This window comes from Notothenia rossii (assembly GCF_949606895.1).
Source record: "Notothenia rossii genome assembly, contig: scaffold_72, whole genome shotgun sequence".
Classification (NCBI taxonomy): domain Eukaryota; kingdom Metazoa; phylum Chordata; class Actinopteri; order Perciformes; family Nototheniidae; genus Notothenia; species Notothenia rossii.
In genome coordinates, this window is record NW_027639908.1 from 200,580 (window position 1) to 225,758 (window position 25,179).

Genomic DNA, 25,179 nt, shown 5'->3' on the forward strand with positions numbered 1-25,179 from the left:
GTTGCAATTTAAGTCCCACTTTATTTAATATATATATAAATGAACTTGCTGTTCAGTTGGATCACTGTGCTGCTCCTGGCCTCTCCCTCCTAGAGAGAGAGGTGAAGTGTCTGCTTTATGCTGATGACCTTGTTCTGCTGTCTCCTACTGAACAAGGACTCCAACAACAGCTGGACATAGGAGACCAGTACTGTAAGAACTGGGCCCTGGCAGTCAATATGAAGAAAACTAATGTCATGGTTTTCCAAAAACGCCCCAGATGTCAGGAGAACAAATACCAGTTTACCATAAATAATCATATCATGGAACATAGTATGAGTTACACCTACCTCGGTTTAACCATAACAGCATCAGGAAGTTTCAACATGGCAGTGAATGCACTCAAAGAAAAAGCCAGAAGAGCTCTTAATGCAATTAAGAGAACATTTTATAATGTCCAAATTCCAATTCAAATCTGGCTCAAAATCTTTGATAGTGTGATCCAGCCCATTGCGCTGTACGGTAGTGAAGTATGGGGTCCACTCAGTCACCAGAGCTATACCCGCTGGGACAAACATCCAACAGAGTCTTTCCATGCAGAATTCTGCAGATACATTTTACGTGTTCAGAGAAAAACACCAACAAATGCATGTAGAGCAGAATTAGGCAGATACCCACTGATCATTAACACTCAAAAGAGAGCACTGACATTCTTTAACCACCTTAGATCCAGCCCCCGAGACACCCTCCACTCCAAAGCCCTCCAAAGCCAAGAGCTAACCCCAGAGAAGAGTCCCCTGTGTCAGCTGGTGCTGAGGCTAGCTGCCCCCTCTCAGAGCCACTCTGACCAGTCTCTCAACAACACTGCTCTCCAAACACCAATCACAGTCAAACGCATTATAACACAATGTAAAGACAACTATTTACAACATTGGGAAGAAGAAAGTAAAAGCCAAAGTAGATTAGAATGTTACCTGGCTCTAAACAGAGAGTATGAGCTGGCAGAGTATCTCTCTACTGTCAGAGATAGAAAGCAGAGACAGATCCTAACCAAGTACAGTACATTTGAAATGTCTGTTAATGTTGTTAATTATTTTGTATTGTAATGCTTTGCAACATTGTTTAATTTAACTTTCATGCCAATAAAGCCCCTTTGAATTGCATTGAATTGAGAGAGCTACTCTACTGGCTTATAGATAAGCCAGTAGTTTATTAGTATATAAGTGCTCTGTTCATAAAGTCAAGTAGCCCTCAAAAGGTCCGGTTTATTTCATTTTAAGGATGCGCACCAAGCAACATCTCCAGGTGCTCCTTTGAGAACCAGGGCAAAAGAGTTATGTGCACCCCTGTTTATAATTGTGTTTATAACGCTATAGTGCTCCAGGTTAATACAGCTGTGTGTGTCTTAGTAGAGACGGTGACCATGTGCTCCTCTGTGATGAATCCAGACAGGATGCTTTTATAATAATGTGAAGCTTAAACTATCTACCTGATCACAAAGATATATTATACACTAGGGGTTTCACCAACTAGTCAACTAGTCGACTACCTTTACCACTAGTCGGCGCTGTAGGCCCTAGTCAACTAGTCGTGAAAAAAATGGAGGTAAACGAGGTGCTGCAAAATGCTCCAAAACACGTCCGACATTCTTATGTATGGCAGAACTTCAACGAAGATGTAACCAACTCCACAGTGAAGTGTCAGTTGTGTACAGCTGTACTGAAGTACAATACAAATGCATCTGCTATGCGCAACCATCTGAAGATGAGACACCCGCTGCCGACAGCTAGCACTAGCAGTAATGCTAGCACCACTGAGCAACGGACCGGCGTCAGCACTGAACAGAGGCAAACGAACAGCAAGAAAACACGGGTCAACAGTGATGATGATGATGAGCTACGGGAGTACTGCCAGCGGACACCGCATATCCCCACAATGGATAATCCACTGGAGTGGTGGGCAGAAAACGTGCACCGCTTCCCCCGCTTTCGAGGAGCTACCTGGCTATTCCAGCCACAAGCACCCCGAGTGAGAGGGGTTTTTCCCTGGCAGGCAACACTGTCACCCGAAAGCGGTCAAGCCTCCTTCCCTCACATGTCGATGCGTTGGTGTTTAAACCAAAAATATGGAAAGGTGGACGTTATCGTGGAGGACAGCGAAGTGTTGCGCACTGGATTTACGTGGCATTTATGTAAACAAGAGTTTTTTGCTGTCGATTTTGGTGAGTCCAGTGTGAGTCCAGTGTTTGTTATTTACTCAGCCATGTAACACAAATTAAAATGCAGTGTTTAATGTTACTGTATGAGTTCCAATAGAAAATACAGTTGTACACCTCTCTTTGTGTGTCTTTATTATGACGTGTCGACTAGTAAATATTGGTAGTTGTGAAACCCCTATTATATACAGATATAGACCCTTTTGTATTTCAAACTAGAATTTGTTCCCCTTGTTGAACATTTGTTGAGAATCAGCTCCTCTAAAGGATGTGTTCCTCTCCACAGAGGGAAGAGGAAGAGTGGTGTTCCTGTGGAGCAGCAGCTGTCCAGCTGTGCTCTGTGTCAGGACGTCCTGAAGGATCCAGTCTCTACCAGCTGTGGACACTGGTTCTGCAGACAGTGCATCACCTCATACTGGGAGCAGAGACCTCCATCAGGAGACCCCTCCTGTCCCCAGTGTGGAAAGAGATCCAGAACCAGAGCTGGCCTGCAGACAGCCAGTCAGACCAGCTCTGTACGAGGTAAGAGGCCGAACACATGCAGCGTCTTTAGGCCGTCGGGGCGCTGGGTCTCTACTCTTGGATGAACTCTCATTGGCTCAGAGTCCTCTGATCTTCTTCCAGGCATTGTTTAAGTGTTTTGTAGAAACACTGGACAGATCTAAAGGAGAACGTTAGCCCTGCAAATACTTCTACAGAAGATAGTAAAGATATCTGATGGCTAGGATCCTTCCTTTAGATTCTCAAAAGCATTTTCCTGATTCTCTCCTGTTTCCTCTCTTCCAGCAGAACGTGGTCTGCAGGAGGTTCTAGATGAACACAGGCTCAGTCTGAGGAGGAGATGTGAACGTGTGACTGAAGGAACTGATCAAAGTGAAACCCTCCTCAACAGCATCTTCACTGAGCTCTACATCACACAAGGCCTGAGTGAAGAGGTTAATACCCAACATGAGGTGAGGCAGCTGGAGACAGCTTCCAAGAAGAAGCCCCTCCATGACACTCCAATCAAGTGCCAGGACATCTTTAAAGCCTCACCTGACCAACAGACTCTCATCAGAGCGGTCCTGACCAACGGAGTCGCTGGAGTTGGAAAAAGCTTCTCAGTGCAGAAGTTCACTCTGGACTGGGCCGAGGGTTTGGGAAACCAAGATGTCAGTCTGGTGATCCCGCTCTCCTTCAGGGAGCTGAACCTGATCAAAGGTGAGCAGTACAGTCTTCTCAGGCTGCTCCATGTTTTCCATCCAACCTTACAGAAGCTCACAGCAGAGCAGCTGGCTGTCTGCAAAGTGCTGCTCATCTTTGACGGCCTGGATGAAAGCAGACTTTCTCTGGACTTCAGAAACAATGAGGTTGTGTCTGATGTCTCTCAGCAGTCCTCAGTCAACGTGCTGCTGACAAACCTCATCAGGGGGGAGCTGCTTCCCTCGGCTCTCGTCTGGATAACTTCCAGACCTGCAGCGGCCAATCAGATCCCTCCTGAGTGTGTGGACAGGGTGACAGAAGTACGAGGCTTCACTGACGCCCAGAAGGAGGAGTACTTCAGGAGGAGATGGAGTGATGAAGAGCTGTCCATCAGAATCATCTCTCACATCAAGAGCTCCAGGAGCCTCCACATCATGTGTCTGATCCCAGTCTTCTGCTGGATCACTGCTGCAGTTCTGGACCACATGTTGACTACAGACCAGAGAGGAGAGCTGCCCCAGACCCTCACTGACATGTACTCACACTTCCTGCTGGTCCAGACCAAGAGGAAGAAGCAGAAGTATGAAGAGGGACATGAGACGAGTCCACAGCAGCTGACGGAGGCTGACAGGGAGCTTCTCCTGAAGCTGGGGAGGCTGGCGTTTGAACATCTGGAGAAAGGAGACATCATGTTCTACCAAGAAGACCTGCAGCGCTGTGGCCTTGATCTCACCGAGGCCTTGGTGCACTCAGGAGTTTGTACACAGATCTTCAAAAGAGAGAGTGTGATCTTCCAGAAAACAGTCTACTGCTTTGTTCATCTGAGCATCCAGGAGTTTCTGGCTGCAGTCTACATGCTGCACTGTTACACCAACAGAGACACAGAGGTACTGAAGGACTTCCTGAAGAGAGACTGGCCCTATAAGAACAGTAACAGCAGAGATCAGGAGTACCCATCCCTGGATGTCTTCCTAAAAGGAGCCATGAAGAAATCCCTCCAAAGCAGAAATGGCCACCTGGACCTGTTTGTCCGCTTTCTCCACGGCCTCTCTCTGGAGTCCAACCAGAGACTGTTAGGAGGCCTGCTGGGTCACACAGACAACGGACCAGAAACCATCCAGAGAGCCATCAGCAACCTGAAGAAGTTGAGAAGTGATACAAGCTCTCCTGACAGGAGCATCAACATCTTCCACTGTCTGACAGAGATGAAGGACCTCTCAGTACATCAGGAGATCACAGAGTTCCTGAAGTCAAAGAAAAGATCAAAGAAACTCTCTGTGATCCACTGCTCTGCTCTGGCCTACATGCTGCAGATGTCAGAGGAGGTTCTGGATGAGTTGGACCTGAGTCAGTACAAAACATCAGCGGAGGGGAAACGGAGACTGATTCCAGCTGTGAGGAACTGCAGGAAGGCCAAGTGAGTCCAGATGTGATTAACTTTATAAACTGAAGTGGATCAGAAGTTTAATTATTCAAATAAACACGATCACATTTCTGCTGTTTAAAAACTGAGAGCAAATTAAAACTGTTCTTCTATTTATTTATAATAACTGTTAGATTGAACAGTTTCTCTCTTCATACTCCTTTGAGGGAGGCGTCATGTAAAACACATGAAGGACTCTAGAGGTTTCTCAGCATGTGATCTCACCACACAGCAGGACTTACAGTTATCAGTTATTATTACTTTCTGTTAGTTTCTTTATCTTTAAACACAGAGGTTTTTATTACCATGTATTAGAGTTTAAATTAGGATCTATATAATTCCCCACCAATACCAGAGATATGTCTTAATGCTGATATACGGAGAACATCTTGCTGATGGTATTTAGTTTAAAAGATTGAAACCTTATTGGTTTGTTATTTGTGATTGTGTTCAAAATAAATGTTCAGATGTTCAGAGAAGCAATCTAGCAACAGCCTCTGACAGCAGAAGGTAGCCAACACAGACATGTGATCACACATTAACGCACACATTAAACTCAGTTATAATAATCATTTCATATTATTACACATAATATAAAATGGCATCAGCAAATGTCATTCAGAACATACTGTATGTCAAATCTTTACTCATGAAGTCTTTGAGGTTAATATAATGTTCCCTCTTTTAAACACATGTTGTAATATATGTGTTGTTATAGACTTACTGGCTGTAAACTCTCAGAGGCTGAATGTGAAGTCGTGGCCTCAGCTCTGAAGTCTGACCCCTCCCATCTGAGAGATCTGGACCTGAGTGAGAACGCTCTGGAGGATTCAGGAGTGGAGCGTCTGAGTTCTGGACTAAAGAGTCCAAACTGCAGACTGGAGGCTCTCAGGTCAGTTCTCTGACTGAACTTCATATGGATCTGTTTGTGTTTATGATTTTCTGAATTTGCCTGAGAACAAAGACATTTTAATTATTTTCCTCACTTTTGCTAATGACTGAATATCCATGAGAATAACAAAGAGAAAGTGAATGTGTGAGGGAGAGAGTTTGAGCTTCCACAGACTCACTCTGTGCTCCATGAGTCAGTGGAGATGCTGTCAGTACTGATGAGCTGTGAGGGAGGTGAAGGAGTTGTTAAACATCTGATCAAAGTTAAAGTTCCAGATCATCAGTGGATTGTTTCTGCTTCATCGCTGACATTAAAACCCTGTTTAACTCTGATCAGATTATTAAACCTGGAGTTATTTCAAACAGGAACATTGTTTTCTAAACTTACATCATGGTTTCTTTATTCAGACTGAGGAGCTGCAGGTTGTCAGAGATCAGCTGTTCTGCTCTGATCTCAGCTCTGAAGTCCAACATCATCAACCCTCACTGTCAGAGATATAGCTCAAATACTTCCAAATTTCGCTTCTGGCTTTTTTGTCAACAAGCCGAGGCGCAGCGGCAGTTGCACTCCACTTGCAGCCATGCTTCTTGTTTTCTCACATGCTCTGGCAGCTAGCGCATGCACGAGAGAGGGGAGGGGCTTAGAGCGTGCTGGAGAGCGGAGGGACTGCAGGCACAGCAGGGATTGGAAGCAGAGCGCTGAAAACCCACGGCTCTCATTAAAACGACGCTTTCTCACCGGAGTACTTTCCCCCGTCATTCTTAAAGTACCGATACTAATGAAACGGAGGAATCGTAACGTTTTTAACGGCAGGGTATCGGCAAGAGTAAACCCTCTCCTAAAGAAACCCACTCTCAACCCGTCTGATGTTAGAAACTACAGGCCTGTCTCTCTCCTCCCGTTCCTGTCTAAAACACTTGAACGCGCTGTCTTTAAACAACTCTCCTGTTATCTCCATCAGAACAACCTTCTGGATCCGCACCAGTCTGGTTTCAAGGCAGGTCACTCAACAGAAACTGCTCTCCTTGCTGTCTCTGAGGAACTGCACACGGCTAAAGCAGCCTCCCTCTCCTCTGTCATCATCCTTCTGGACCTGTCTGCTGCATTCGACACGGTGAACCATCAGATCCTCCTTCACACTCTCCAAGAACTTGGAGTTTCAGGCACTGCACTTTCCCTCCTCACCTCATACCTCAAAGACCTACAGGGTAACTTGGAGAGGGTCTGAGTCCGACCCTTGTCAATTAACTACAGGGGTCCCTCAGGGCTCTGTTCTTGGTCCCCTCCTCTTCTCCTTGTACACAAACTCGCTCGGGTCTGTCAATAGCCCGCATGGTTTTTCATACCTCTGCTACGCTGACGACACCCAACTCATTCTGTCCTTTCCCCGCTCAGAGACCCAGGTCGTCGCACGCATCTCTGCTTGCCTAGCAGACATCTCTCTGTGGATGTCTGCTCACCACCTCAAGCTCAACCTTGACAAGACTGAACTGCTTTTCCTTCAGGGAAAAGATTGTCCCACTCTTGACCTAACAATCAACATCGGCCCCTCTGTTGTTTCCCCGACTCAGACTGCAAGGAGTCTGGGTGTGACCCTAGATAACAAACTGTCCTTCACTGCAAACATCTCTGCTACAACCCGCTGCTGCAGATACACTCTTTACAACATCAGGAGGATAGGTCCCCAGCTGACCCAGAAAGAGACGCAGGTTCTGGTCCAGGCTCTCGTCATCTCACGCCTAGACTACTGCAACTCCCTCCTGGCTGGTCTGCCTGCATGTGCCCTCTGACCTCTGCAGCTCATCCAGAATGCAGCGGCTCGTCTGGTCTTCAACCTTCCTAAATGTTCCCACACCACGCCGCTCCTCCGCTCCCTTCACTGGCTTCCAGTAACTGCTAGAATCCACTTCAAGACTCTGGTACTTGCGTACCATGCTGTGAATGGATCTGGCCCTTCCTCCAGGACATGGTTAAACCGTACACCCCAGCACGTGCACTCCGCTCTGCATCAGCCAAACAGCTCGCTGCACCCGCACTGCGAGGGGGACCCAAGTTCCCATCAGCAGAAACACGTGGGTTTGCTATCCTGGATCCAAAATGGTGGAATGAGCTCCCCATTGAAATCAGGACAGCAGAAAGCTTACACATCTTCTTCAGACTGAAAACTCATCTCTTTGGACTCCACTTCCAGAGGACTCCTGTCTCCCACCACCTCCACAGTGTCCAGAGGACTCCTGTCTCCCACCTCCTCCACAGTGTCCAGAGGACTCCTGTCTCCCACCACCTCCACAGTGAGGACTCCTGTCTCCCACCCCCTCCACAGTGTCCAGAGGACTCCTGTCTCCCACCCCCTCCACAGTGAGGACTCCTGTCTCCCACCACCTCCACAGTGTCCAGAGGACTCCTGTCTCCCACCACCTCCACAGTGTCCAGAGGACTCCTGTCTCCCGCCACCTCCACAGTGTCCAGAGGACTCCTGTCTCCCACCACCTCCACAGTGTCTAGAGGACTCCTTTCACCCACCCCCTCCACAGTGTCCAGAGGACTCCTGTCTCCCACCACCTCCACAGTGTCCAGAGGACTCCTGTCTCCCACCCCCTCCACAGTGTCCAGAGGACTCCTGTCTCCCACCACCTCCACAGTGTCCAGAGGACTCCTGTCTCCCACCTCCTCCACAGTGTCCAGAGGACTCCTGTCTCCCACCTCCTCCACAGTGTCCAGAGGACTCATGTCTCCCACCTCCTCCAGTGTCCAGAGGACTCCTGTCTCCCACCTCCTCCACAGTGTCCAGAGGACTCCTGTCTCCCACCACCTCCACAGTGTCCAGAGGACTCCTGTCTCCCACCTCCTCCACAGTGTCCAGAGGACTCCTGTCTCCCACCCCCTCCACAGTGTCCAGAAGACTCCTGTCTCCCACCACCTCCACAGTGAGGACACCTGTCTCCCACCCCCTCCACAGTGAGGACTCCTGTCTCCCACCCCATCCACAGTGTCCAGAGGACTCCTGTCTCCCACCACCTCCACAGTGTCCAGAGGACTCCTGTCTCCTACCTCCTCCACAGTGTCCAGAGGACTCCTGTCTCCCACCCCCTCCACAGTGTCCAGAGGACTCCTGTCTCCCACCACCTCCACAGTGAGGACTCCTGTCTCCCACCCCCTCCACAGTGTCCAGAGGACTCCTATCTCCCACCACCTCCACAGTGAGGACTCCTGTCTCCCACCACCTCCACAGTGAGGACTCCTGTCTCCCACCCCCTCCACAGTGTCCAGAGGACTCCTGTCTCCCACCACCTCCACAGTGAGGACTCCTGTCTCCCACCCCCTCCACAGTGTCCAGAGGACTCCTGTCTCCCACCCCCTCCACAGTGTCCAGAGGACTCCTGTCTCCCGCCACCTCCACAGTGTCCAGAGGACTCCTGTCTCCCACCCCCTCCACAGTGTCCAGAGGACTCCTTTCACCCACCCCCTCCACAGTGTCCAGAGGACTCCTGTCTCCCACCACCTCCACAGTGTCCAGAGGACTCCTGTCTCCCACCTCCTCCACAGTGTCCAGAGGACTCCTGTCTCCCACCTCCTCCACAGTGTCCAGAGGACTCATGTCTCCCACCTCCTCCAGTGTCCAGAGGACTCCTGTCTCCCACCTCCTCCACAGTGTCCAGAGGACTCCTGTCTCCCACCCCCTCCACAGTGTCCAGAGGACTCCTGTCTCCCACCACCTCCACAGTGAGGACACCTGTCTCCCACCCCCTCCACAGTGAGGATTCCTGTCTCCCACCCCCTCCACAGTGAGGACTCCTGTCTCCCACCCCATCCACAGTGTCCAGAGGACTCCTGTCTCCCACCACCTCCACAGTGAGGACTCCTGTCTCCCACCCCCTCCACAGTGTCCAGAGGACTCCTGTCTCCCACCCCCTCCACAGTGAGGACTCCTGTCTCCCACCACCTCCACAGTGTCCAGAGGACTCCTGTCTCCCACCATCTCCACAGTGAGGATACCTGTCTCCCACCCCCTCCACAGTGAGGAAACCTGTCTCCCACCCCCTCCACAGTGAGGACTCCTGTCTCCCACCCCCTCCACAGTGTCCAGAGGACTCCTGTCTCCCACCCCATCCACAGTGTCCAGAGGACTCCTGTCTCCCACCACCTCCACAGTGAGGACTCCTGTCTCCCACCCCATCCACAGTGTCCAGAGGACTCCTGTCTCCCACCCCATCCACAGTGTCCAGAGGACTCCTGTCTCCCACCCCCTCCACAGTGTCCAGATGACTCCTGTCTCCCACCACTTCCACAGTGTCCAGAGGACTCCTGTCTCCCACCCCCTCCACAGTGTCCAGAGGACTCCTGTCTCCCACCTCCTCCACAGTGTCCAGAGGACTCCTGTCTCCCACCTCCTCCACAGTGTCCAGAGGACTCATGTCTCCCACCTCCTCCAGTGTCCAGAGGACTCCTGTCTCCCACCTCCTCCACAGTGTCCAGAGGACTCCTGTCTCCCACCACCTCCACAGTGTCCAGAGGACTCCTGTCTCCCACCTCCTCCACAGTGTCCAGAGGACTCCTGTCTCCCACCCCCTCCACAGTGTCCAGAGGACTCCTGTCTCCCACCACCTCCACAGTGAGGACACCTGTCTCCCACCCCCTCCACAGTGAGGACTCCTGTCTCCCACCCCCTCCACAGTGAGGACTCCTGTCTCCCACCCCATCCACAGTGTCCAGAGGACTCCTGTCTCCCACCACCTCCACAGTGTCCAGAGGACTCCTGTCTCCTACCTCCTCCACAGTGTCCAGAGGACTCCTGTCTCCCACCACCTCCACAGTGTCCAGAGGACTCCTGTCTCCTACCACCTCCACAGTGTCCAGAGGACTCCTATCTCCCACCACCTCCACAGTGTCCAGAGGACTCCTATCTCCCACTACCTTCACAGTGTCCAGAGGACTCCTGTCTCCCACCCCCTCCACTGTGTCCAGAGGACTCCTGTCTCCCACCACCTCCACAGTGTCCAGAGGACTCCTGTCTCCCACCACCTCCACAGTGTCCAGAGGACTCCTGTCTCCCACCCCCTCCACAGTGTCCAGAGGACTCCTGTCCCCCTCCAGAGTGAGGCGGGATCTTCCTTCTAGGTCCGTTACCTTTGCTTGAAGCAGCCTCTGTTGAGAAAAGAGCAGAGCGTCTCTCAGGTCCGTGGCCACGGTCTCCGTTCCCTCCACCCGTTGCTCTGCTTCAGTTAGCATCGTGCTAACATTGCGGACATCACCAACGACGCTTTGTAATTTTGTATTCATCTCCGTCTTGAAAGAGTTGAACTCCTGTTCCATGGCTTGTCTGAAGTCGTTCTTAAAGTCCGTTAGTTCCTGTTTTAACGCAGTTTTTAAGTTTCTTATATCCCTGCCCAAGTTTTGCATAGCCTCAGCCGTGGAAATGTCTTCCTCCTCACTACCCGCATCCGTCTCTGGTTTTCTTGTCTTTTCTAAAAGTTTTTTGTTTTCCCCAGTGGTTTCTTGCCTTTAACCCCACTCATCCTTTTGGTGTCTTGTATTCAAAGATATTGTGTTTCTAAGGGGTTTCAAACTCAAATTGACTGGGAGAGTTTTCTATCATCTTGAAAGGCTCACCAGAAGATGAACTAATATTATTTTACATAAAGTTTACTTTTTGAAATAGAAATGTTAATGTTCCCACATTTCAGACCTGAACATCTGACTGGATTATAAACTGATTTTTAATCCTCATCATGTTTTCTTTCTTCAGACTGAGGGGCTGCAGTTTGTCAGAGATCAGCTGTTCTGCTCTGATCTCAGCTCTGAAGTCCAACATCCATCTGAGAGATCTGGACCTGAGTCAGAACGATCTGAAGGATTCAGGAGTGGAGCTGAGAGATGTTCTGGAGAGTCCAGACTGCAGACTGGAGACTCTCAGGTCAGTTCACTGACTCTCTGTTCCTGCTGGAGATCTCATGTTTCATTAGTTATTCAACCTGATTGTGTTCATTAATAACTTGAATTCATAAAAGAGTAAATGTCCTTTTATTCATGTTTTCATTTTCATGTACTAAATGAAGAACTGCAAACATAAATATTGATTGTTTCTTAAAGAAACTTTAATAGCTTTTATTTGTAAAAAGTAAATCTATGTTTTTAATATTTAGTAAACGATAACGTCTGAATAAAGGTCCTCAGAAGTGATATTAGTTTGACATGATGAAGTTTACTTCCTGAAGGAGACACATCTTATTGATCTCATTCATTTCAATGTTGAGAAACACATCTGATTATGAACTCTTCTTTCTCCTCATCATGTTTTCTTTATTCAGTCTGGAGAGCTGCAGGTTGTCAGAGACCAGCTGTTCTGCTCTGATCTCAGCTCTGAAGTCCAACATCCATCTGAGAGATCTGAACCTGAGTCTCAACTACAATCTGCAGGATTCAGGAGTGAAGCTGCTGAGAGATCTTGTGGAGAGTCCAGACTGCAGACTGGAGACTCTCAGGTGAGTTCACTGACCCTCTGTTCCTGCTGGAGATCTCATGTGTTCAGTTTGTAATTGAACCTAATGTATGTACATTAATAACTTGAATTCATAAAGGGTCCGGGACCCCAAGTAATCTGCAAGCTGTTCTCTGCCGTCATGACGCGCAGGGTGTTATTTTGTAACGGTGCCTGAGCTGGGTGCTCCACTCTTCCTGTCGGCTCTGTCGGCTAAACTCCGCTGCTCCGGGATGACGGTCTAACTGCTGGTGAACTCGGAGCGCTGTCAGAACGCGACGCTCAGATACTCAGAGCAGAGCTCACGGTCAGAGAGCCTGATGTGCAGGGAGTGTTAGGGAAGTTATTTTTCTTAATATTATTTTATTAAGCCTTTAGCTGGCTAACTAGCATACATTGTTACTAACTCCTAATGTTAGCTTTAGCCTGCGTTTTCCAATAGATGTTTTAATGAGCATAATATGCGCTTTCAAACCGGAGTACTTTTCCCAAGAACTAGGCCTATAGTTCCTGGGATTTTGGTTTCACACCAAAAAGATCTGGAACTAGTCCCTACAAACCTTTTCACCCCGAGATACTCCCTGCTAGAGAGGCGGTACTTTCCTGGGGAGGAAATGGTTCGTGGGTGTGTCGGCCACACTGACAATTTCTGATTGGCTGGGCGAAACGCACTCCGGGGCACTCCGGGACTTTGGGTGGCAGTATACGCCGTGAAGTTGTTTGCGGCCTGCCAGTAAACCCAAAGCAGAAGAAGAAGTGACGTCAGCGGCTTCATTTGCGTAATCCTCCCTCAGGGACTTATTCCAGTGAGAACACGATCTACTAGGACAGTTCCAGGAAATAAAGAGCTCGGCGGGACTAAGTACGCAAAGTACTTGGTGTGAAAGCGGCTAATGTTACAGACCATCACATGCCTATAGTCATGTGTTTTAGATCCTGTGTTAAGGCTATACACAGAGGTGGGAAGAGTACTTCTGAATAAAAGTAGAAGTACTTGTACTTGAGTAAAAGTAGAAGTACTCAGATCTTGTACTTGAGTTAAAGTAGAAGTACTCAGATCTTGTCCTTGAGTAAAAGTAGAAGTACTCAGATCTTGTACTTGAGTTAAAGTAGAAGTACTCAGATCTTGTCCTTGAGTAAAAGTAGAAGTACTCAGATCTTGTACTTCAGTAAAAGTAGAAGTACTCAGATCTTGTACTTGAGTTAAAGTAGAAGTACTCAGATCTTGTACTTGAGTAAAAGTAGAAGTACTCAGATCTTGTACTTGAGTTAAAGTAGAAGTACTCAGATCTTGTCCTTGAGTAAAAGTAGAAGTACTCAGGTCTTGTACTTGAGTAAAAGTAGAAGTGCTCAGATCTTGTACTTGAGTAAAAGTAGAAGTACTCAGATCTTGTCCTTGAGTAAAAGTAGAAGTACTCAGATCTTGTACTTGAGTAAAAGTAGAAGTACTCAGGTCTTGTACTTGAGTAAAAGTAGAAGTACTCAGATCTTGTACTTGAGTAAAAGTAGAAGTACTCAGATCTTGTACTTGAGTAAAAGTAGAAGTACTCAGATCTTGTACTTGAGTAAAAGTAGATTTACTCCAGGTGGAACTAAAGTCTGATTTAACACTTGATTAGATTTCACATCATTCATCCACATCTGAGAAGTAACTAAAGAGATTAAATACATGTGGTGGAGGAAAAGTACACCATTTAAGTATGAAGTAGCAGAACATGGAAATACTCAAGTAAAGTAAAAGTTCCTCTAAATTGTACTTAAGTTCAGTACTTGAGTAAATGTACTTAGTTACTTTACATCTCTGCCTATAAAGACAGAAAGACAAAGCCTTGCACAGAGGCTTGCAAATACATTTTCAAAATGCTCAACAGAGCTGCTGGAATGAGAAACTGACTGCTTCACATTTAAAATAAATGCATCGATGTGTTTCTATTGGATCTGACTCTTTGTGTTGTTCTTATTGTAACCACTGCTTCTATCTGATTATCTGATTATCATTGGATTTGTATCATCATGTTTTCTTTATTCAGACTGGAGAGCTGCAGTCTGTCAGAGATCAGCTGTTCTGCTCTGGCCTCAGCTCTGAAGTGTGACCCCTCCAGTCTGAGGGATCTGGACCTGAGTCTCAACGCTCTGAAGGATTCAGAAGTGAAGCTGCTGAGAGATCTTCTGGAGAGTCCAGCCTGCAGACTGCAGACTCTCAGGTGAGTTCACTGACTCTCTGTTCCTGCTGGAGATCTCACACACTGTGTGCACAATTATTAGGGAAGCTGTATTTTTGAGGATTCATTTTATTATTGAAGAACTACAGTACTCTCGGTCAATCCAAAATGTTAATGAACCTCAAGCCTGAATATTTAAATGAGGTTTTGGTGTTCTTAGGAGAAAATCTGTGTGCACAATTATTGGGTAACTATTAGGTTGCAGAATTAGCATGCAACTAAAGGAACAACTCAAATGTTCACTTTCATCTGTTAGAGAGAATAGTAAACAAACAACTCACAATTTAAATATAAAAACATTTCTGACATTTCATAAAAAGACCAGATACTAAAGTAGCCACGCTTCTCTTCAATAACAGTGTGACGAAGGTAACTTCGCCAATATGGACTGACGGCTTTGGGCCGGGTAATATCGCACTTTATTAGCGTGATAACACAGTACAGTGGAGCGTTGTTCTAACTCCACAAAGGAGCACTTGATGTGATGGAGCGTTGTTCTAACTCCACAAAGGAGCACTTGATGTGATGGAGCGTTGTTCTAACTCCACAAAGGAGCACTTGATGTGATGGAGCGTTGTTCTAACTCCACAAAGGAGCACTTGATGTGATGGAGCGTTGTTCTAACTCCACAAAGGAGCACTTGATGTGATGGAGCGTTGTTCTAACCCCACCGAGGAGCACTTGATGTGATGGAGCGTTGTTCTAACTCCACAAAGGAGCACTTGATGTGATGGAGCGTTGTTCTAACTCCACAGAGGAGCACTTGATGTGATGGAGCGTTGTTCTAACTCCACAAAGGAGCACTTGATGTGATGGAGCGTTGTTCTAACTCCACAAAGGAGCACTTGATGTGATGGAGCGTTTTTCTAACTCCACAAAGGAGCACTTGATGTGATGGAGCGTTGTTCTAACTCCACAAAGGAGCACTTGATGTGATGGAGCGTTGTTCTAACTCCACAAAGGAGCACTTGATGTGATGGAGCGTTGTTCTAACTCCACAGAGGAGCACTTGATGTGATGGAGCGTTGTTCTAACTCCACAGAGGAGCACTTGATGTGATGGAGCGTTGTTCTAACTCCACAAAGGAGCACTTGATGTGATGGAGCGTTGTTCTAACTCCACAGAGGAGCACTTGATGTGATGGAGCGTTGTTCTAACTCCACAAAGGAGCACTTGATGTGATGGAGCGTTGTTCTAACCCCACAAAGGAGCACTTGATGTGATGGAGCGTTGTTCTAACTCCACAAAGGAGCACTTGATGTGATGGAGCGTTGTTCTAACTCCACAGAGGAGCACTTGATGTGATGGAGCGTTGCTCTAACTCCACAAAGGAGCACTTGATGTGATGGAGCGTTGTTCTAACTCCACAAAGGAGCACTTGATGTGATGGAGCGTTGTTCTAACTCCACAGAGGAGCACTTGATGTGATGGAGCGTTGTTCTAACTCCACAGAGGAGCACTTGATGTGATGGAGCGTTGTTCTAACTCCACAGAGGAGCACTTGATGTGATGGAGCGTTGTTCTAACTCCACAAAGGAGCACTTGATGTGATGGAGCGTTGTTCTAACTCCACAAAGGAGCACTTGATGTGATGGAGCGTTGTTCTAACTCCACAAAGGAGCACTTGATGTGATGGAGCGTTGTTCTAACTCCACAAAGGAGCACTTGATGTGATGGAGCGTTGTTCTAACTCCACAGAGGAGCACTTGATGTGATGGAGCGTTGTTCTAACTCCACAAAGGAGCACTTGATGTGATGGAGCGTTGTTCTAACTCCACAAAGGAGCACTTGATGTGATGGAGCGTTGTTCTAACTCCACAAAGGAGCACTTGATGTGATGGAGCGTTGTTCTAACTCCACAAAGGAGCACTTGATGTGATGGAGCGTTGTTCTAACTCCACAAAGGAGCACTTGATGTGATGGAGCGTTGTTCTAACTCCACAAAGGAGCACTTGATGTGATGGAGCGTTGTTCTAACTCCACAAAGGAGCACTTGATGTGATGGAGCGTTGTTCTAACTCCACAAAGGAGCACTTGATGTGATGGAGCGTTGTTCTAACTCCACAAAGGAGCACTTGATGTGATGGAGCGTTGTTCTAACTCCACAGAGGAGCACTTGATGTGACGGAGCGTTGTTCTAACTCCACAGAGGAGCACTTGATGTGATGGAGCGTTGTTCTAACTCCACAAAAGAGCACTTGATGTGACGGAGCGTTGTTCTAACTCCACAAAGGAGCACTTGATGTGACGGAGCGTTGTTCTAACTCCACAGAGGAGCACTTGATGTGATGGAGCGTTGTTCTAACTCCACAGAGGAGCACTTGATGTGATGGAGCGTTGTTCTAACTCCACAGAGGAGCACTTGATGTGATGGAGCGTTGTTCTAACTCCACAAAGGAGCACTTGATGTGATGGAGCGTTGTTCTAACTCCACAAAGGAGCACTTGATGTGATGGAGCGTTGTTCTAACTCCACAAAGGAGCACTTGATGTGATGGAGCATTGTTCTAACTCCACAAAGGAGCACTTGATGTGATGGAGCGTTGTTCTAACTCCACAAAGGAGCACTTGATGTGATGGAGCGTTGTTCTAACTCCACAAAGGAGCACTTGATGTGATGGAGCGTTGTTCTAACTCCACAAAGGAGCACTTGATGTGATGGAGCGTTGTTCTAACTCCACAAAGGAGCACTTGATGTGATGGAGCGTTGTTCTAACTCCACAAAGGAGCACTTGATGTGATGGAGCGTTGTTCTAACTCCACAGAGGAGCACTTGATGTGATGGAGCGTTGTTCTAACTCCACAAAGGAGCACTTGATGTGATGGAGCGTTGTTCTAACTCCACAGAGGAGCACTTGATGTGATGGAGCGTTGTTCTAACTCCACAAAGGAGCACTTGATGTGATGGAGCGTTGTTCTAACTCCACAAAGGAGCACTTGATGTGATGGAGCGTTGTTCTAACTCCACAAAGGAGCACTTGATGTGATGGAGCGTTGTTCTAACTCCACAAAGGAGCACTTGATGTGATGGAGCGTTGTTCTAACTCCACAAAGGAGCACTTGATGTGATGGAGCGTTGTTCTAACTCCACAAAGGAGCACTTGATGTGATGGAGCGTTGTTCTAACTCCACAGAGGAGCACTTGATGTGATGGAGCGTTGTTCTAACTCCACAAAGGAGCACTTGATGTGATGGAGCGTTGTTCTAACTCCACAAAGGAGCACTTGATGTGATGGAGCGTTGTTCTAACTCCACAGAGGAGCACTTGATGTGATGGAGCGTTGTTCTAACTCCACAAAGGAGCACTTGATGTGATGGAGCGTTGTTCTAACTCCACAAAGGAGCACTTGATGTGATGGAGCATTGTTCTAACTCCACAAAGGAGCACTTGATGTGATGGAGCGTTGTTCTAACTCCACAAAGGAGCACTTGATGTGATGGAGCGTTGTTCTAACTCCACAAAGGAGCACTTGATGTGATGGAGCGTTGTTCTAACTCCACAGAGGAGCACTTGATGTGACGGAGCGTTGTTCTAACTCCACAAAGGAGCACTTGATGTGATGGAGCGTTGTTCTAACTCCACAAAGGAGCACTTGATGTGACGGAGCGTTGTTCTAACTCCACAAAGGAGCACTTGATGTGATGGAGCGTTGTTCTAACTCCACAAAGGAGCACTTGATGTGACGGAGCGTTGTTCTAACCCCACAAAGGAGCACTTGATGTGACGGAGCGTTGTTCTAACCCCACAAAGGAGCACTTGATGTGATGGAGCGTTGTTCTAACCCCACAAAGGAGCACTTGATGTGATGGAGCGTTGTTCTAACCCCACAAAGGAGCACTTGATGTGATGGAGCGTTGTTCTAACCCCACAAAGGAGCACTTGATGTGATGGAGCGTTGTTCTAACTCCACAAAGGAGCACTTGATGTGATGGAGCGTTGTTCTAACTCCACAAAGGAGCACTTGATGTGATGGAGCGTTGTTCTAACTCCACAAAGGAGCACTTGATGTGATGGAGCGTTGTTCTAACTCCACAAAGGAGCACTTGATGTGATGGAGCGTTGTTCTAACTCCACAAAGGAGCACTTGATGTGATGGAGCGTTGTTCTAACTCCACAGAGGAGCACTTGATGTGACGGAGCGTTGTTCTAACTCCACAGAGGAGCACTTGATGTGACGGAGCGTTGTTCTAACTCCACAGAGGAGCACTTGATGTGACGGAGCGTTGTTCTAACTCCACAGAGGAGCACTTGATGTGATGGAGCGTTGTTCTAACTCCACAAAGGAGCACTTGATGTGATGGAGCGTTGTTCTAACTCCACAAAGGAGCACTTGATGTGATGGAGCGTTGTTCTAACCCCACAGAGGAGCACTTGATGTGATGGAGCGTTGTTCTAACTCCACAAAGGAGCACTTGATGTGATGGAGCGTTGTTCTAACTCCACAAAGGAGCACTTGATGTGATGGAGCGTTGTTCTAACTCCACAAAGGAGCACTTTATGTGATGGAGCGTTGTTCTAACTCCACAAAGGAGCACTTGATGTGATGGAGCGTTGTTCTAACTCCACAAAGGAGCACTTGATGTGACGGAGCGTTGTTCTAACTCCACAAAGGAGCACTTGATGTGACGGAGCGTTGTTCTAACTCCACAGAGGAGCACTTGATGTGACGGAGCGTTGTTCTAACTCCACAAAGGAGCACTTGATGTGATGGAGCGTTGTTCTAACTCCACAAAGGAGCACTTGATGTGATGGAGCGTTGTTCTAACTCCACAAAGGAGCACTTGATGTGATGGAGCGTTGTTCTAACTCCACAAAGGAGCACTTGATGTGATGGAGCGTTGTTCTAACTCCACAAAGGAGCACTTGATGTGACGGAGCGTTGTTCTAACTCCACAAAGGAGCACTTGATGTGATGGAGCGTTGTTCTAACTCCACAGAGGAGCACTTGATGTGATGGAGCGTTGTTCTAACCCCACAAAGGAGCACTTGATGTGATGGAGCGTTGTTCTAACTCCACAGAGGAGCACTTGATGTGATGGAGCGTTGTTCTAACTCCACAAAGGAGCACTTGATGTGATGGAGCGTTGTTCTAACTCCTCAAAGGAGCACTTGATGTGACGGAGCGTTGTTCTAACTCCACAAAGGAGCACTTGATGTGATGGAGCGTTGTTCTAACTCCACAAAGGAGCACTTGATGTGATGGAGCGTTGTTCTTCATCCTGGTCTTCCTGAAAGATGCGGACTTGTTCCACTGATGGAAGAAAGGCTCTTCTAAAAACTGGCAGTAGGTTCAGGAGTTCATTTTGATCCATCTCCAACCTGGTCCAACCAGCTCATCTTCAACAACACCAGTAGCCCAGCTCCACCTTGCTGGTGTCTGAGTGGAAGTGGAGCTCTGTGCCTGTTACTGATCCATCTGCTCCGTCAAGAGGCAGAATCAATTAATCATTTTATTCATCCATTATCAATTAGTCGTTTGTTGCAGCCCTAGATGCTAATGTAGCTTCTGTTCAATAACAGTCTCAAGACTTCCATTCATGGAGTCTGTCAGTTTCTTGATCTGTTGTCTTCAGATATTTCTTGGCCCAGCCTTGAACTTTGAACTTGTGTGTCTTGTTCAGTGGAGGTTGGGTTTCAGCCTCTCTTACCTTGGCCATGTCTCTGAACACCTGAGACTTCTGGGCCCTCCACGTAGATCACAGTTCTGGAATATGATACTGGAGGACGATGGCTTCCCGCTAACTTCACGTTTCATTCTTCTCAAATCTTTGAGATTTCATCTTTTTCTCAACACGTTTCTTGCGACCTTGTTGACTATGTTCATCAAAACGTTTGATGGTTCTCTGATCACGCCCCAATATCTAATGAATATATAATCAATATCTAATCAATATCTAATGAATATCTAATCAACATCTAATCAATATCTTATCAATATCTAATCAATATCTAATCAATATCAAATCAATATCAAGAGTGCCGCATTCCGCTGAAAGACTTTTTACAATGTTTGACTTCAGAGTCAGTTAAATCTCTTGGCTCATTTAAAAAAAAAAACTTTTTCACTTGAATGTCTTTCTTTGGCCAGGTATTGTCAGTTTCAAGGTGTATGGAACATGTTTTTTCATCAAAGACTGAAACTAATGGGTGCAAGAAACATCTGTCAGCACTGCAGGAGGCCATACGGACACACGAGTCAGAAAATATACATTTCAAAAATGAAGATGAAGAGCACACACCTTGTGATTATGAAGACAGGTCTCTCACAGAATCATCCCCTGTCTTTGCTCCTATCGAAGAGGTGGTCACACAAGCACAGGAGGAAGCAGGGACGGAGCATGCCAGACAAATCCTCATTCTTGAGACTCTGGTGGAAATAATTCTCCACTAGGCTGGCACTGTGCCTCTGTGGACAGGTCTGATGCTCAAACATCTTGGCAACACCTGTGACAGTAATGCTGTTTTAGAGAACTGGTTCCGCACGACAACAAAAAGTGATCCTTTCATCAAAATGCACAGAAGAGCAGGAGACTTCCTCCAGCTACAGCAAGAGTTTGTGGTTGGAAGACTCGAGGGCGTTGCAATAATGACAAAACAGGTTCGTCCTTCAAAACCATACGCTGAAGACAAAAGACAATCTGAGGGACCAGAGTCTCTGTCACAAGAGGAGACATGGAGGAAGCAAAGTCAAACGCAGAAAAGAAAGTCGAAGTACTTCAGCCCCCCTACTCCAACTGCTCAGAGCAAAAAGTATAAAGTGTCTGAAACAGATGCAAGGGGAAAGCAAAAGGGATGCTGTCCACATTGGGGAGGAGAGGGAACAGTTGGACAGCAAACTGTGTCAATGACAAACACTTGCACAGTGGACAACCTCCTGTACACCCTGCATCTCGCAATACAAAGGAGACATCACATTTAGCTGAGGCTTTTATCCAGAGAGACAATAAGTTCATTCAACCAGGAAGATACCACCTTGAGGAAAACAGAATCATAGAAGTTCATCAGGTTTCATAGAGCCAAACATTTCAAGTGCTACTCAACTGGCTCTAGATCAGCCAGCCCTTTATTAGTATATAAGTGCTTTGTTAGTAATTCTATCTCTGGAAGTGGAGTCCAAAGAGATGAGTTCTCAGTCTGAAGAAGATGTGTAAGCTTTCTGCTGTCCTGATTTCAATGGGGAGCTCATTCCACCATTTTGGATCCAGGATAGCAAACCCACGTGTTTCTGCTGATGGGAACTTGGGTCCCCCTCGCAGAGCGGAGTGCACGTGCTGGGGTGTACGGTTTAACCATGTCCTGGATGTAGGAAGGGCCAGATCCATTCGCAGCATGGTACGCAAGTACCAGAGTCTTGAAGTGGATTCTAGCAGTTACTGGAAGCCAGTGAAGGGAGCGGAGGAGCGGCGTGGTGTGGGAACATTTAGGAAGGTTGAAGACCAGACGAGCCGCTGCATTCTGGATGAGCTGCAGAGGTCAGAGGGCACATGCAGGCAGACCAGCCAGGAGGGAGTTGCAGTAGTCTAGGCGTGAGATGAACTAAACTAAACTTGTACATTTCTGCCTACGCTACTGAATTGCACAGCCCTAATTTAAATGTTTACGTACTAAATAAAGTTCTTAAAGGAACTGTTATAGATATCTGCTGTTAGCTGTAAAAAGTAAATCTGTGTTTTTAATATTTAGTAAACGATAACGTCTGAATAAAGGTCATCAGAAGTGATATTAGTTTGACATGATGAAGTTTACTTCCTGAAGGAGACACATTTTATTGATCTCATTCATTTCAATGTTTCATTTCTTTTCATTTCCATCTTTATTTCAAACAGATTAAAAAATAAAAAAGAAGAGATGTGAAAAACAGAATAGCGTATTGTTAGAATACAGTATTTCTCAATATTCATAATAATATTTATATATTCAACAAAATATTGATAATAATAAATGATATGTGTCCAAAGGGAGCAGGAGGAAGCAGATGCTTATTGATCCCCTTACTCACTGCTGATCAATGATTATCCTTTCAATCAGTTCTGCAAGTTATTGCTACTTACATATTTACATTTATACATGTTGAGAAACACATCTGATTATGAACTCTTCTTTCTCCTCATCATGTTTTCTTTATTCAGACTGAGGGACTGCAGGTTGTCAGAGACCAGCTGTTCTGCTCTGATCTCAGCTCTGAAGTCCAACCCCTCCCATCTGAGAGATCTGGACCTGAGTTGGAACTATCTGCAGGATTCAGGAGAGCTGCTGAGAGATGTTCTGGAGAGTCCAGACTGCAGACTGGAGACTCTCGGGTCAGTTCACTGACTCTCTGTTCCTGCTGGAGATCTCATGTTTCATTAGTTATTCAACCTGACTCTTCTACATTCATATATTACATCCATACTTTTGGAATGGTTGTTTAATTCACATTTGAAATGTTACGTACTAAATGAAGTACTTATAGAAACTGTTATAGATATGATTTGTGACAGAAGACACATTGAGAGCATCGTTGCGAAAGGGAATGCAGCAAAATAATCATTTTATTTCAATTACGTTGTTTTCGTAATCGTTTCAAGACAAAATCGAGATTAAAATACGATGAATTGCACAGCCCTAATTTAAATGTTTATGTACTAAATAAAGTTCTTAAAGGAACTGTTATAGATATCTGCTGTTAGCTGTAAAAAGTAAATCTGTGTTTTTAATATTTAGTAAACGATAACGTCTGAATAAAGGTCATCAGAAGTGATATTAGTTTGACATGATGAAGTTTACTTCCTGAAGGAGACACATTTTATTGATCTCATTCATTTCAATGTTTCATTTCTTTTCATTTCCATCTTTATTTCAAACAGATTAAAAGATAACAAATAAGAGATGTGAAAAACAGAATAGCGTATTGTTAGAATACAGTATTTCTCAATATTCATAATAATATTTATATATTCAACAAAATATTCATAATAATAAATGATATGTGTCCAAAGGGAGCAGGAGGAAGCAGATGCTTATTGATCCCCTTACTCACTGCTGATCAATGATTATCCTTTCAATCAGTTCTGCAAGTTATTGCTACTTACATATTTACATTTATACATGTTGAGAAACACATCTGATTATGAACTCTTCTTTCTCCTCATCATGTTTTCTTTATTCAGTCTGAGGGGCTGCAGTTTGTCAGAGACCAGCTGGTCTGCTCTGATCTCAGCTCTGAAGTCCAACCCCTCCCATCTGAGAGATCTGGACCTGGGTTTCAACGCTCTGCAGGATTCAGGAGTGGAGCTGCTGAGAGATGTTCTGGAGAGTCCAGACTGCAGACTGCAGACTCTCAGGTCAGTTCACTGACTCTCTGTTCCTGCTGGAGATCTCATGTTTCATTAGTTATTCAACCTGACTCTTCTACATTCATATATTACATCCATACTTTTGGAATTGTTGTTTAATTCACATTTGAAATGTTACGTACTAAATGAAGTACTTATAGAAACTGTTATAGATATGATTTGTGACAGAAGACACATTGAGAGCATCGTTGCGAAAGGGAATGCAGCAAAATAATCTTTTTATTTCAATGACGTTGTTTTCATAATCGTTTCAAGACAAAATCGTAATCGAGATTAAAATACGATGAATTGCAAAGCCCTAATTTAAATGTTTACGTACTAAATAAAGTTCTTAAAGGAACTGTTATAGATATCTGCTGTTAGCTGTAAAAAGTAAATCTGTGTTTTTAATATTTAGTAAACGATAACGTCTGAATAAAGGTCATCAGAAGTGATATTAGTTTGACATGATGAAGTTTACTTCCTGAAGGAGACACATTTTATTGATCTCATTCATTTCAATGTTTCATTTCTTTTCATTTCCATCTTTATTTCAAACAGATTAAAAGATAAAAAAGAAGAGATGTGAAAAACAGAATAGCGTATTGTTAGAATACAGTATTTCTCAATATTCATAATAATATTTATATATTCAACAAAATATTGATAATAATAAATGATATGTGTCCAAAGGGAGCAGGAGGAAGCAGATGCTTATTGATCCCCTTACTCACTGCTGATCAATGATTATCCTTTCAATCAGTTCTGCAAGTTATTGCTACTTACATATTTACATTTATACATGTTGAGAAACACATCTGATTATGAACTCTTCTTTCTCCTCATCATGTTTTCTTTATTCAGTCTGAGGGACTGCAGGTTGTCAGAGACCAGCTGTTCTGCTCTGATCTCAGCTCTGAAGTCCAACCCCTCCCATCTGAGAGTTCTGGACCTGAGTCTCAACGATCTGCAGGATTCAGATGAGAAGCTGCTGAGAGATCTTCTGGAGAGTCCAGACTGCAGACTGGAGACCCTCAGGTCAGTAAGGGGTCTCTGCTGGTTCAGCAGTATTGTATGAAACTCAGGGAGGTGTTTCTCTCACTGGGGAAGCAGATCAGTGATGTTACCCACTGACTGCAGGCTCTTCCATTCTTCCATCAGCTAGAGAAGGCCAGCTGGAAATACAAAGCCACATTTAGTCAGTCATCTCCTCTCTAGGGCTGCCCTCCACTGCAGACTCTTCTAGTCCACTGAGAGTCATCAATTCAGGCGATCAGTGGACTCACGTTTAGGATATATTATGATTATTCATATATTAGTTTCTCTCCCAAAATGGTTTCAGTCTCCAAGGCTGATAAAGAGCATTATTATAACAGTGTTGTGCTTCACATAGAATATATAATAAGACTGTAATAATGAACCTTTGAAGTATAGATGAGATCTTACAGTAGAGAGCGCATGAGAGTCACAGCGC

General features: G+C 45.9%; 1 protein-coding gene across 1 annotated transcript in view; it reads left to right on the forward strand.

The window, feature by feature from the left end:
* The window catches only part of LOC307027258 (protein NLRC3-like), a gene marked incomplete at its 3' end in the record, with an annotated part of 99,381 nt that extends 85,004 nt beyond the window's left edge, over nucleotides 1–14,377 (forward strand). Inside the window, exons 8-11 of the mRNA XM_079695468.1 lie at nucleotides 6,099–6,113; nucleotides 11,453–11,605; nucleotides 12,000–12,173; nucleotides 14,200–14,377. Coding sequence (XP_079551594.1) covers nucleotides 6,099–6,113; nucleotides 11,453–11,605; nucleotides 12,000–12,173; nucleotides 14,200–14,377 — 520 coding nt within the window. The remainder of the gene's footprint in view (nucleotides 1–6,098; nucleotides 6,114–11,452; nucleotides 11,606–11,999; nucleotides 12,174–14,199) is intronic.
* Nucleotides 14,378–25,179: the final 10,802 nt, after the last annotated feature.